We start from the raw sequence: 14667 nt of genomic DNA, 5'->3' as shown, positions 1-14667 counted from the left end.
GTAGTGACAAGTTGCTAGCCTTGACCAAACTTCAGTCAGGCTACTTGGTCCTATCCTTGGGTGTCCTCGAGAGCCCCGTTTTAGCAAGAATCCTGCTCAAATTGGCTTAGCCAAAATCTCTCACCTTCAACATGATCACTATTGATATCAAATTCCTCATCCTTGTCTTGGATACCTAATCACCAGTTCTTTTAGATGTTCTGTGTACACATGCCTATCATTTGTAAGCAATAACTTTTCTTTCCATTCACTTGTTTTATTCCAGTTGGTGGGATCTCTAGTACAATTTTGAATTTATTTTCGGTAAACAATTTGAATGATTTGCTCCTCATCCCTTCTTAATAGAGTACATTTCCCCACTTTATTGATGCTGGGCTTAGCCATGTGATTTACCATGACCAAGATCATGTTAGTAGGCATGATGTGAGCAAGGGCTTGAATGTGTTTGAGCAACTGAGTTTATTCTTGTGTTTCTGCCACACTGTGAAGAACATGGCTCAGGTAACTCCCTGACCTCAGATGAACGAGTCACATGGAGATGACTGGAACTGAAATCATGGTCTCAATTTAAGGCTAGCTGAATCCAGCTGAGATTACCCAAACTGTCTGGCTAGCTTACCCATGTGTGAGGAGTAAAATTGTTCTGTAGGTCACTGAGGTATGTTTGTGGCTGGTTGTTGTACATTGTATTGTGGCAATGTCTGATTGATACAAGAGATGACACAAGACATCCTTTCTTAATTCTGATCCCAATATAATTAAGTATATTTGCTATAGTTCATTTTATAAAGATATATTTTGTAAAATTAAGGTAATCCCTTTGTATTTCTCATTTGCCAGTATTAACATGAATGGATGTTGAATAGTTATTGAATGCTTTTTCTGTATCTATTAAAGATCATCATAGGCCCAGTGGTAGGTTTGCTGGGTCACATGGTAGTTCTATTTTTATGTTTAAGGAACCTCTGTACTGTTCTCTACAGCTGCTGAAGCAATTTATATTCCCACCGGCAGTCCAAGAGGGAAGGTATATACGTGTATATATATAGCTGATTCACTTCACTGTACAGCAGAAGCTAACACTGTAAAGCAACTACACCCCAATTTAAAAAATAGATCATAACAGTTTTATGAATTGCAGAGTGTACACATTAAGTTATTTGGAAGAGTTTGTGAAAGCTAACATTATTTTATTTTTAAATGTGCTAACTCACTGGTGAAACCCATATGAAACTGCAGGGTTTTTAGTGGAAAGGTTTTTAATTGCTGAATCAATTTAATAGCTCCAGGACTTGCTTCTCTATTTCTTCTTGGATAGCTTTGATAAAATGTACTTTTCTAGAAATTATTTCATCTAATTTTCCTAATTTGACATTACTCAATATATTCTTTTTAATATCTATAGGGTCTCTAGTGATTTTTCATTATTTCATTCTTGACAGTATTTATTACTTGCTTTTTCATTGTTCATTTGTCTCACTAAAGTTTATCAATATTGTTAGTCTTCTCAAACACTTTATTTGTTGATCCTATTATATGCATGTTTTCTTTTCTATGCATCTAAGCTCTTGTCTTTGATATTTCCTTCTCTATTTTCTTCAGGTTTATGTGGTACTTCTTCATCAAACTCCTTGAGATGATTCCTTTGTCTTTAATTTAAAACATTTTTTTCCTAACATATACATTTAAAGCTATAATTAGTACTAACTTTAATAAGTACTGCATTAGCTGTATCAAACCAGTTCCATATTTAGTTCAAGATAAGCTACACATACACATACACACACACACACACAGGGGAATGCTTTGCAGCTTTAAAAAAAAGTATGTAAGCTATGCATTAATATACAAATAAACCCATGATCAACTGTGAAACTAAGAAAAACATATTGTAGTATAGTATGATTTATTCCTAACCTTTCTAAGAATGGGAGGTGGTGATGGTAGTTTTTTTTCTGGCCTCATAACCAATTGTTCTTATACAATAACCTTTTAAATAGGTGATCAGTATAAGTCATAAAAATAAAAAAATTTTCCGTATATTCTGATTTTACTCTACAGGAACATGATTAAAGGGTTAAATGAAAAAAGTATTATTTCATGAACATAAATGACATAAATAAGGGATGAGGAAGATGGGAAGAGAGAAGTATTAATAGAAAGGCTTATGACAATTTCAACATGTTTTTATTTGCTCACAACATTCCAAACAAAACGACACTACATTTCAACTATTGCTTTTACATAGGAAGTTAATTGCTTTATCCAAAGTAGACAGAAACCCATTTCCTTACATTGCCAACCAGCACTCTTTTCCCCAGGGAAAGCTACTGCTTAAATATTTTTTCAATACTTTGTTTAACAGAAACATAGCCTTGCCTTATAATAGTAATGTAGTAGTTGGATCTTACCTGCATTACATTTTAACATTTTTCTTATCCAAAGCTGAAGCTAGGGAAAAAAAAAGGCTCATTCATGATTTTTCTCAGATTTTTATCAACTCTAGGAATCCTCATTTAAAAAAACCAGAGAGGTTCATAAATATGAAATCGAAATTAAGCCTCCCCAGAAGTTGGGTGAACCACTTATCCTGAGAAAATAGCTGCTGGTCCCCAATCACTAATTCAAAAGGATAATAAACATTACTGCCCTTCAAGCCAAATGTTTTCTCTTTGTGCCAAGATAACATGTAGTCTTTCCTGCTCTAATGTTTCTCCTTTTAGCAAATCTTTGACCAAACTCTATTTCACTGAATGCAAAGGGGAGAAATAGCACATAAACAACTATGGACACTGGAATAAAAATGAAGAGTACATATATTTTCACATAGAAAAATATATACAAATCCAAGTAGCTCATTTTAGAAAAAAAAATCAGGACAGCCATTTTTAAGAAAAAGATTCTGCTTTCTCAATTATAAATGGTGCCAGTAAGACACTGATTTTTATATCTAACTATATCACCATCTTTATATATATAAAGAGGGGTTGGTCTAAGTTCACTGATATCCCCTGATTTCTCTCAATTCTTTAAAGATTGTCTCTCAGAATGTATTTCAACTGCAACTTGTAATCATAGTTTTAGACTACTTTTGTCACTGATTCACTCTTCACACAAAAATTCATTTCAACACTGACTGACTTTTTTGATGCTAACGCAAACAATTTTCCTTCTACTTCAATTCTATCACTACTTTGGTATTTTATTACTAGAGAAACAGGTTAAGATTCTAAATATGGATTTTTAGATTACCTAAAATTCTAACATACATATGTTGAAAGCAAGGAAAAGTGGGATGGCAGACACAATTATATTTCTCTTTTCATGTATGTCACTATCACATGAAAATCAGAAGGCTCATGTTACAGTCTAATTTACAACTGATGACATTTAGCTTGGCTTTCAAACTATCAAATCTTAGAATCTATTGGTGGCTTTCAACCAACTTACTGTAGAATTGTCTGAAATGGTTACAAATCATCTTAAACAAAAACAGAGCAATATATTATACAAACAAAGGTGGACTTAAATAATATATTATTAAACAAAATTTCAAATGACATTTAAAAAACATTATTATTAAAAAATTATTAAAAAGGTTTTTTTTCCCCCTAGGAGAAACTTAATTACTTGAAAAGTTTCCCATTCTATACTTGAATCATTCTTTAAAAGCATACTGACAAAGGTTTATATCAGTTCAAGACCTCACCTGTTACAAGATTAAATACAAAGGTAAGTATTTTCTAAGCGAAAACTAAAAGACTAACAGTCGCTTTCCATGTAATGGTAAACATCCTGATAAAATGAACGTTAATGGCTAATACCTGATTCTTATCTCATAGAACTCTGGCTGGATGATGAAGTACAGAAAACATTTAAAGAGATGAAGTCAAGGTACTCCTACGATTGAGAAGTCTCCCACAAGAAACCAGTTTTACAATTCCTATAATATGGAAAATCTAAATCACCATTATAGTAAAATTGAGCTCAATTATAACATTTTATCTTGTTGAGAAACCAAGAATTTCAATGCATGTACTTTTTTTTGCATGCACTTTTAATGTATGTGCTATACAACACTGCATCTGTTATTTTCCAATTAAATATTTTATACCACTCTTCTCTTTGGCAAGTTTAAAGAGAGAAGTCTGTCAGTAGACATAAACAAATACTTGAAAGTTTCAGGTCTTGATATATCATATAAAAGCCAGTCCTTAAATGCTTGATATGCACCGCTTTAAAGATGTATTAACTATCATCACATTTTAGATTAAATTATGTATTTAATAGGCTGCTTTCTGTAGGATTTAAGGAAGATTTGGTAATCAGATGGACCTATCTTTAAACTCTTTTAGTTTTGCTCTGAGTACAAATGTCAAAACACACAAAGAAGAAACTGTTCCTGTTAGAATCTCATCCCTTTATAATCCTTGACAGCAGTCGCTGCTCTCCTGAGATTTTCAGAGAATAAAGCTATACAAAATGCACAGCCATCATCCTCAGGCTACTTTAGAATCCCACAGACTGTTACAGAAAACCCACAAGGTTATCTAGGAACATGGTGGCGTCAAAGCAAAGAAAAGCAAGACTTAACAGTAAGTAAAATCAACCAACACTGCTTAACTGAGATCTTTAAAAAGCTTTGTTTTTCTCTTGTTAAAATTCAAAGACAGCTTTATTGAAATAGCACCTGTTCTTTGAGTATAATCACGATTTTCTTAGCAGAGCATCTCTTTTCATAAACGTACACCGACAGAGAGGCCTCATAAAAGCCCTCACACCAAGCACTAAAATTTCTTCTCTGTAGCTGATAGATGAGAAAATGTCTTTAAAGCTTTAGAATTACACTGTGATATTTCAAAGTGTGTTATTTAAAAACAAAAGAGCTAATCACTAATACTGTCATTCTCTCATTACCTATTACATGAAATAATCAGAGAAACCAAAAAGAAGGCCGTAATTCTGTCTTCTCTGACAAAGAGCGTCTCTCTATATGCTCCTGTTACTCCTATGAGGCAACATTATGACGTGTGATTGAGATGCAAAGAGAACCATGATGAACTATTCTGTTAATTAACCTACAAATAAAATAAGGCAAAGAAAAAAAAAATCATTTCCAGACTAAAATCCAAAAACTCTTAACAGAGCTTTGAAAAGATACCAACTTGATAGTTACAACACATAAAAATGAAAACTGACTTTTACACATTTTAATCAAACAATTTAACAAAAATACCTGATTTGTACTTTTACACTGAATGGGTTAAATCCCAAGCTCCAAACTGCAGCAGTTCATGTGACTCTACAGAGGGGATCTTTGGAAGATAAGGTACCTTTGGAGGACAGTGTATTAACAAGTGTAAACATACACTGATTGTCCACTAGCTTTCTTAAATAGAATTTCTGAAATATTTTTGTAGGAAATTATATATAAGGTGTGTAATTGGTCAGATAATTTCTGTTACAACATATAAATTCTGTTGTGTGTGCAAAATGTGGTAGAAATAGAAGATACTACGGATGACTCATATTTTTAAAGTAAGTGATACATTACAATCCAGTAAGAGTCCTTTAATCTTTTCATGAAACTTCTCTCTGTACACGTTGAAATACATAATGCTTTCTGGCTTTTCCTCGAACCAAAACTTGTCAAATTCATACACAAGATAACCTGCAGTTAAAAAAAAAAAAACCACATAAATATAGTGCTCAATAATGAAATCACATCCAATCATCTCATTTTAAAAGTGTATAACTATTCTTTAAATACCATATTGGGATTCAATGAGCAGAAACCATCTTTAAGAGAAACCTGAGGAACTTTATAAGAAATATTTTTGTATGTTCAAAATAAACATCAACTTCAATAAGATATTTAGAGTACATTTATTCTTTGTCTTAAAAAAATCAACAAAAGTCTTCAAATTTAGATACTATCAAAAGATACCCTGAGAATAGGGGGAGAAGTTATCTTCAGAGACCCCTGAAACAGAAAAATGAAAGTACAAGAAAATGTCAGGCATGGATAAAGTACAAAAAAGCTATGTTTTCTACTTTATTTATAAATGAGTTACTTCTGCTTTTTTCAATGAACTATCAAACACCTTCTCTTTTTGAAAAGAATACATGAGCACTAAATAGGCTTAATATTTTTGTTTTTCAATATCCTCATTACAATAGCCAAATTAACACTCAAAATGTTAAATGTATTTAATAAAGATGAACATGTAAATAGACATATTTACAACAGCAAAATATGTGAATTTAAAACTGCTTCTAAACCCTATTTGGATTCAACCAGATGCATTTATTTAATTATTTAACAAATACTACCACAGCCCTGGCCATGTGCTCATTCACTCTCACAGCAATCCTACGATCCAGTGCTGTGCTAGTCCCATTTTTCTAGAGGAAACAGAGGTGCAGAGAAGTTAAATGACTCGCCCAAACCACAGTTTGCAAGTGGTCTCTATTATTTTATAAATCAGACTTGGTTTCCACCAGCATCTCATTCCCCCTTCTGAAAGGCTCTTCAAGAAACAACAGAAGTGACCTACTTCAGATAAATGGGGGAATATAGCCAGTGACTTTACATAAAAGAGTGGCTATACTATCACAAATTGCATAGTATGAAATGACTGTAAATTCCATTTTAAAACATTAGTCATAATGCAAACATTAACAGATAAGAACCACGACACTTCAACACTGAAACATCATTTCATAAGAAGGTCAACTGAAGAAAGGTTTCAGATTAATCCCTTGATAACAGATCTTTGTCAACTGGGGTATGTGACATAATCAAAGAATAAGGCATCTGTGAGCAGAGAGACACCATCTGCTTCCTGTTCCCAAGAGACAAGCTGAGAATGGTGATCTTGTAATTATTTTTAACTAATATTTTACATCTTTCTTTCATTCAAAATTTATTCTGTGTATACATTAGCACAACAGTACATCTACTCATCCATATATAAGTTGAGTCTGTGTCTCCCGCACCCTACCCCCAATATCATAATAGGGATGTGCAATCAGAAACTTTGGGAGATTTAATGCTCTTGGTAGTATTAAAAGTCAGACATCCAACTAAACTTTATAGAACACAGCTTGTTTTAGTATTTCTGGCTATGGGGTTTTAGCTGTTTACCATATTTTTAAATTGCTTTTCATTACCTATTCAAACGACTACATAGTCTAGAACCAGCTGCTCAAGGGTAAAACACTAGTGGTTTCTTGTTTCGGAGTGAGGTTGTTATAATGTAAACTGGTGGCAGAAAAAGACTGACTCAAAAAAACTGAGACTGTAAATTGACTTGATGAGACATGAGGAAACTGCAAGGGATGATACCAAAATTCTAGAATGCTGACAGGCCCATAAATGGCATAAAACTCCTAAAGCCTGGGAGACAGTGATAGAAAAGAGTTGTTTCTATAAAGCACCTCTATTGTTCTTTGACTCCAGGAGTTTAAAACACCAGACTTGACAGAAATACCATACAAAATTTCTAAACTTACAATTCCCTGTATGCTTCTACTGTCCCTAACCAAAGCTGCAGGGGCACTTGAGGTTTTCCCACAGGGATTAAAAATAGGAGAACCACAGGAACAGGAATTAACTGGTATGAGGGATGTTACTGGGGTGATACAAATGTTCTAAAACTGGAGTATGGTGACAGTTGTACAACTAAGTAAATTTACTAAAACTCATTGAACTGTACACTTAAAACAGGTGAATTTTATGGTATATAAATTACACCTCAATAAAGCTACTAACAGTCATAACCTTTTTATTATACAAATTTAAGAGTTAACTTTTTGGAACCTCCAAACCAATGGTTGGTGACTTCCCAGGATGGCAGTGACTATGTGCTTACATGTTAGATATACAAAGGTGACAACAGAACTAAGAAGCTAATTACCACTTGCTGCTTCCAGTCGTGTCCATGAAAGATGGTAACAACAAAATGGCAGGAGGGATAAGGAGGAGAGCAGAGACAGACACAGATCACAGGGCAATAAACAACGCGAAAGGTAATCTCTTTACAGAGTTCTTTCTTTTAGATAGAAACTATGACCTTGGAACTGACTTGTGCAAATGAATTGGACTCAATCTCCCAACAAAGAAAGGTACCTATGTTCAAAAGATAAGGTTTCAAATTATCTTCCCGTTAGAATATGCTTCTTCTAATAAGAGCAGAAAGTTGGATTAAAGATTTACTGAGCATGGCCCCGCCCACCAGAACAAGACCCAGTTTCCCCCTCAGTCAGTCTCTCCCATCAGGAAGCTTCTGTAAGCCTCTTATTGTCTCCATCAGAGGGAAGACAGAATGAAAACCACGATCACAGAAAACTAACCACACTGATCCCATGGACTACAGCCTTCTCTAACTCAATGAAACTATGACCCACGTCTTGTAGGGTCAAGGCAGACGGGTCACGGTGGAGAGTTCTGACAAAACGTGGTTCACTGGAGAAGGGAATGGCAAACCACTTCAGTATTCTCGCCTTGAGAACCCCATCAGTTCAGTTCAGTTGCTCAGTCACGACCGACTCTTTGTGACCCCATGGACTGCAGCACTCCAGGCCTCCCTGTCCATCACCAACTCTTGGAGTTTACCCAAGCTCATGTCCATTGAGTCGGTGATGCCATCCAAACATCTTATCCTCTGTCGTCCCCTTCTTCTCTTGCCTTCAATCTTTCCCAGCATCAGAGTCTTTTCAATTGAGTCAGCTCTTCGCATCAGGTGGCCAAAGTATTGGAGTTTCAGTTTCAACATCAGTCGTTCCAATGAACACTCAGGACTGATCTCCTTTAGGGTGGACTGGTTGGATCTCCTTGCAGTCCAAGGAACTCTCAAGAGTCTTCTCCAACACCACAGTTCAAAAGTATCAATTCTTCGCCACGCAGCTTTCTTTACCGTCCAACTCTCACATCCATACATGACTACCGGAAAAACCATAGCCTTGACTAGACGGACCCTTTGTTGGCAAAGTTATGTCTCTGCTTTTTAATATGCTGTCTAGGTTGGTCATAACTTTCCTTCCAAAGAGTAAGTGTCTTTTAATTTCATGGCTGCAGTCACCATCTGCACTGATTTTGGAGCCCCCAAAAATAAAGTCAGCCACTGTTTCCCCATCTATTTGGCATGAAGTGATGGGACAGGATGCCATGATCTTAGTTTTCTGAATGTTGAGTTTTAAGCCAACTTTCTCACTCTCCTCTTTCACTTTCATCAAGAGGCTCCTTAGTTCTTCACTTTCTGCCATAAGGGTGGTGTCATCTGCATATCTGAGGTTATGGATATTTCTCCCGGCAATCTTGATTCCAGCTTGTGTTTCTTCCAGCCCAGCGATTCTCATGATGTACTCTGCATATAAGTTAAATAAGCAGGGTGACAATATACAGACTTGATGCATTCCTTTCCCTATTTGTAACAAGTCTGTTGTTCCATGTCCAGTTCTAACTGTTGCTTCTTGACCTGCACACAGGTTTCTCAGGAGGCAGGTCAGGTGGTCTGGTATTCCCATCTCTTTAAGAATTTTCCAGTTTGTTGCGATCCACACAGCCAAAGGCTTTGGCATACTCAATAAAGTAGAAGTAGAAGTAGAAGTTTTTCTGGGCCTCTCTTGCTTTTTTGATGATCCAGCAGATGTTGGCAATTTGATCTCTGGTTCCTCTGCCTTTTCTAAAACCAGCTTGAACATCTGGAATTTCATGATTCACTTATTGCTGAAACCTGGCTTGGAGAATTTTGAGCATTACTTCGCTAGCGTGTGAGATGAGTGCAATTGTGTGGTAGTTTGAGCCTTCTTTGGCATTGACTTTCTTTGGGATTGGAATGAAAACTGACCGTTTCCAGTCCTGTGACCACTGCTGCATTTTCCAAATTTGCTTGCATATTGAGTACAGCACTTTCACAGCATCATCTTTTAGGATTTGAAATAGCTCAACTGGAATTCCATCACCTCCACTAGCTTTGTTCATAGTGATGCTTCCTGGGGCACACTTGACTTCACATTCCAGGATGTCTGGCACTAGGTGAGTGATCACACCATCGTGATTATCTGGGTCATGAAGATCTGTTTTGTATAGATCTTCTGTGTATTCTTGCACCTCTTCTGAATATCTTCTGCTTCTCTTAGGTCCACACCATTTCTGTCCTTCACTGTGCCCATCTTTGCATGAAATGTTCCCTAGAACCCCATGAGAATCCCATGAACAGTATGAAAAGGCAAAAAGATAGGACAGTGAAAGATGAACTCCCCAGGTTGGTAGGTGCCCAATATGCTACTGGAGATCAGTGGAGAAAAAACTCCAGAAGAATGAAGAGGTGGAGCCAAAGCAAAAACAACACCCAGTTGTGGATGTGACTGGTGATGGAAGTAAAGTCTGATGCTGTAAAGAGCAATATGGCATGTTGCTGGAATGTTAGGTCCATGAATCAAGACAAATTGTAAGTGGGAAATAGGAGATGGCAAGAGTGAACATAAACATTTTAGGAATCAGCGAACTAAAATGGACTGGAATGGGTGAATTTAACTCAGATGACCAGTACATCTACTACAGTGGGCAAGAATCCCTTACAGAAATGGAGTAGCCATCATAGTCAACAAAAGAGTCCAAAATTCAGTACTTGGATGCAATCTAAAGAACAAGAGAATGATCTCTGTTTGTTTCCTAGGCAAACCATTCAATATCACATTAATCAAAGTCTATGCACCAACTACTAATGCTGAAGAAGCTGAAGTTGAATCGTTCTGTGAAGACCTATAAGACATTCTAGAACTAACACCCCAAAAAGATGTTCTTTTGCATTTTAGGGGACTGGAATGCAAAAGTAGGAAGTCAAGAAATACCTGGAATAACAGGCAAATTTGGCCTCGGAGTACAGAATGAAGCAGGGCAAAGGCTAACAGAGTTTTGCCAAGAGAACGCACTGGTCATAGCAAACACCCTCTTCCAACAACACAAGAGAAGACTCTACACAATGGACATCACCAGATGGTCAGCACTGAAATCAGATTGATTATATACTTTGCAGCCAAAGATGGAGAAGTTCTATACAGTCAGCAAAAACAAGACAGGGAGCTGACTGTGGCTCAGATCATGAACTCCTTATTGCCAAATTCAGACTTAAATTGAAGAAAGTAGGGAAAACCACTAGACCATTCAGGTAGGACCTAAATCAAATCCCTTATGATTATACAGTGGAAGTGACAAATAGATTCAAGGGATTAGATCTGATAGACAGAGTGCCTGAAGAATTATGGACAGAGGTTCGTGATATTGTTCAGGAGGCAGGGATCAAGACCATTACCAAGAAAAAGAAACGCAAAAAGGCAAAACTGTTGTCTGAGGAGGTCTTACAAATAGCTGTGAAAAGAAGAGAAGTGAAAGGCAAAGGAGAAAAGGAAAGATACACCCATTTGAATGCAGAGTTCCAAAGAATAGCAAGGAGACATAAGAAAGCCTTCCTCAGCAATCATTGCAAAAAAATAGAAAGACTAGAGATCTTTCCCACTAGAACAAGAAAGACTAGAGATCGCTTAAGAAAATTAGCGATACCAAGGGAACATTTCATGCAAAGATGGGCACAGTAAAGGACAGAAATGGTATGGACCTAACAGAAGCAGAAGATATTAATAAGAGGTGGCAAGAATACACAGAAGAACTATACAATAAAGACCTTCATGACCCAGATAACCACAATGGTGTGATTACTCACCTAGAGCCAGACATCCTGGATTGCAAAGTCAAGTGGGCCTTCGGATGCATCACTACGAACAAAACTATTGGAGGTGATGGAATTCCAGTTGAGCTATTTCAAATCCTAAAAGATGATGCTGTGAAAGTGCTGCCCTCAATATGCCAGCAAATTTGGAAAACTCAGCACTGGTCACAGGACTGGAAAAGGTCAGTTTTCACTCCAATCCCAAAGAAAGTCAATGCCAAAGAATCTCAAACTACCGCACAAGTGCACTCATCTCACACGCTAGCAAAGTAATGCTCAAAATTCTCCAAGCCAGGCTTCAACAGTACGTGAACTGTGAACTTCCAAATGTTCAAGCTGGATTTAGAAAAGTCAGAGGAACAAGAGATCAAATTGCCAACATCTGCTGGATCATCAAAAGAGCAAGAGAGTTCCAGAAAAACATCTACTTCTGCTCTATATTGAGTATGCCAAAGCTTTTGACTGTGTGGTTCACAACAAACTGTGGAAAATTCTTAAAGAGATGGGAATACCAGACCGTCTGACCTGCCTCCTGAGAAATCTATATGCAGGTCAAGAAGCAACAGTTAGAACTGGACATGGACTAACAGACTTGTTCCAAATTGGGAAAGGAGTACATCAAGGCTGTATATTGCCACCCTGCTTATTTAACTTGTATGCAGAGTACATTATGAGAAATGCTGGACTGGATGAAGCACAAGCTGGAATCAAGATTGCCTGGAGAATTATCCATAACCTGAGATATACAGATGATACCACATATATGGCTGAAAGCAAAGAAGAACTAAAGAGCCTCTTGATGAAAGTGAAAGAGGAGAGTGAAAAAGTTGGCTTAAAATTCAACGTTCAGAAAACTAAGATCATGGCATTCACTCCCATCACTTCATGGCAAATAGATTGGGAAACAATGGAAACAGAGACTTTATATTTTTTGGCTCCAAAATCAGTGCAGATGGTGATTTCAGCCATGAAACTAGAAGATGCTTGCTCCTTGGAAGAAAAGTTATGACCAACCTAGACAGCATATTCAAAAGCAGAGACATAACTTTGCCAACAAAGGTCCGACTAGTCAAAGCTATGGTTTTTCCAGTAGTCATGTATGGATGTGAGAGTTGGATTATAAAGAAATCTGAGCGTCGAAGAAGTGATGCTTTTGAACTGTGGTGTTGGAGAAGACTCTTGAGAGTCCCTTGGACTGCAAGGAGATCCAACCAGTCCATCCTAAAGGAGATCAGTCCTGGGTGTTCATTGGAAGGACTGATGTTGAAGCTGAAACTCCAATACTTTGGCCACCTGATGAGAAGAGCTGACTCAACTGAAAAGACCCTGATGCTAGGAAAGAATGAAGCGGGGAAAAGGGGATGACAGAGGATGAGATGGCTGGATGGCATCACTGAGTCAATGGACATGAGTCTGAGTAAGCTCCAGGAGTTAGTGATGGACAGGGAGGCCTGGCGTGCTGCAGTCCATGGGATCACGACTGAGTGACTAAACTGAACTGAACTGAATAAGAGCACAACCTTAACTAAGACATGAATGTCAATTCTGAGGGGGAAACTTTTGTGTAAAAGATGAGTATATGTGTGCCTTTATGTGTGTGTGTTTGCTTTAAATGTTTCAAGAAATTTGAAAAACATTAGCTTCACTGCTTCCTCGATGATCCACAGGTCTTACGGATCTCACTGATAGAAACAAGGCAACTGAGAAGGTCCTATAACAACTTTGCCACCTCACGTATTACTTTGATAATCTTCCTAGTCAGGAGCCAAAGAAGATGCTGGTGTTGAAAGCACTGTAAGCAACACTATCAAAAGATGCTCCAGTTATCCCTCTGCAGGGGAAAAATATTGGACCGAGTTCATTTTGTACCGCGTTCCCACTTGTCACTCGAACACATTTATTTAAATATGGTAAAATGCTGAGGGGGGTACTTTTGGTTGTTTCTTCTTCTATTTGTTTTTGTGTTCAACAAGCAGCATTATACAAGCTGCTTCATAGAGAAGATAAATAATCTGGAGACAGCTGGCCAAGTCCCAGGAGTTTCAGCCCTTTGCACAAAGTCAGTGAGAGATTTAGGAGAAGACATCAAACAAGACTAGAGGAGGGAAAAACATTTTTTCAGTAACAAGATGAAAGAAAATGACTAGATTTTCATTTTAAATAACTATACTTTCAATGTGGACATCTAGAAGAGGGTCATGACTGAAAGACTAGGGAAAAGGCTATGACAGTAACCTAGTAACAAAGTAACATTACAGCTACAATGGGACAGAAATAGGCGGACAAATTCAAGAGAAATTAAGGAAGGAGACAAACCTGAAAATTAGGGATTAGTAAAAGGCAGGGGAGGTTATGGAAATGGAGACCTGGATGACTCCTTTGAGAATGGATGAAGATGTTATCATCTGGACCCTTAGTATCTAAGTAGTTTCCTATATCCTATATCCTATCTAAAGACACAAAAAGTTCAAGAAAAAGGAGAGTATGAAGCCAGGCTAAATCTGAATTCTTTGCTTCTGAGCAATATCTTCAAAAGATGCATTTATTCAAATTAAACCTTCAAGATTCAAGTATCATTAAAATAAAAGTTAAAGGAAAAGTTTTAACATGATTGCTTTAGGAAGAGTTACTAGATAGCCCCAACCTAACACACAAAAAACCTGGTCTTGAAATAAGGGGTGGGTGTGAAACATTCCTTTAAACTTTCTTACAAGAGTAACCAAATGATCTATCTCTCCTTGATTCAACAGCATTCATTAACCACTACATAAGAAGAAAAATTCATCTGTAGTTGACTGGAAAATGAATGTCTACAGAAAAACTGCATAAATACTAAATTTGCATACATGTAAAAAAACTGCCTCACTGAATTTTTTACATCAGCAAATATATACAATGAAGTACAAAATACTCTTGGAAACCCATATTCCATTAT

The 14667-nt window shown here is 36.9% G+C and overlaps 1 protein-coding gene across 5 annotated transcripts in view; it reads right to left on the bottom strand.

The window, feature by feature from the left end:
* Nucleotides 1-2170: 2170 nt before the first annotated feature.
* The window catches only part of ELMOD2 (ELMO domain containing 2), a 28129-nt gene continuing 15632 nt past the window's right edge, over nt 2171-14667 (bottom strand). For 3 of the 5 annotated variants that reach the window (XM_081540661.1, XM_081540663.1, XM_081540662.1), the window contains exon 9: nt 5456-5671. In XM_081540661.1, coding sequence (XP_081396787.1) covers nt 5526-5671 — 146 coding nt within the window. In that variant the 3' untranslated portion in view covers nt 5456-5525. Of the gene's footprint in view, nt 5079-5455; nt 5672-14667 lie in introns of those variants that run through there. The other 2 variants (XM_081540665.1, XM_081540664.1) reach the window with 1 other exon arrangement.

This window comes from Giraffa tippelskirchi, chromosome 11, assembly GCF_054371585.1.
Source record: "Giraffa tippelskirchi isolate mGirTip1 chromosome 11, T2T-mGirTip1v1.2.pri, whole genome shotgun sequence".
Taxonomy (NCBI): domain Eukaryota; kingdom Metazoa; phylum Chordata; class Mammalia; order Artiodactyla; family Giraffidae; genus Giraffa; species Giraffa tippelskirchi.
The sequence above is the reverse complement of the archived record's forward strand: the minus strand, read 5'-3'. Positions and strand labels throughout refer to the sequence as shown.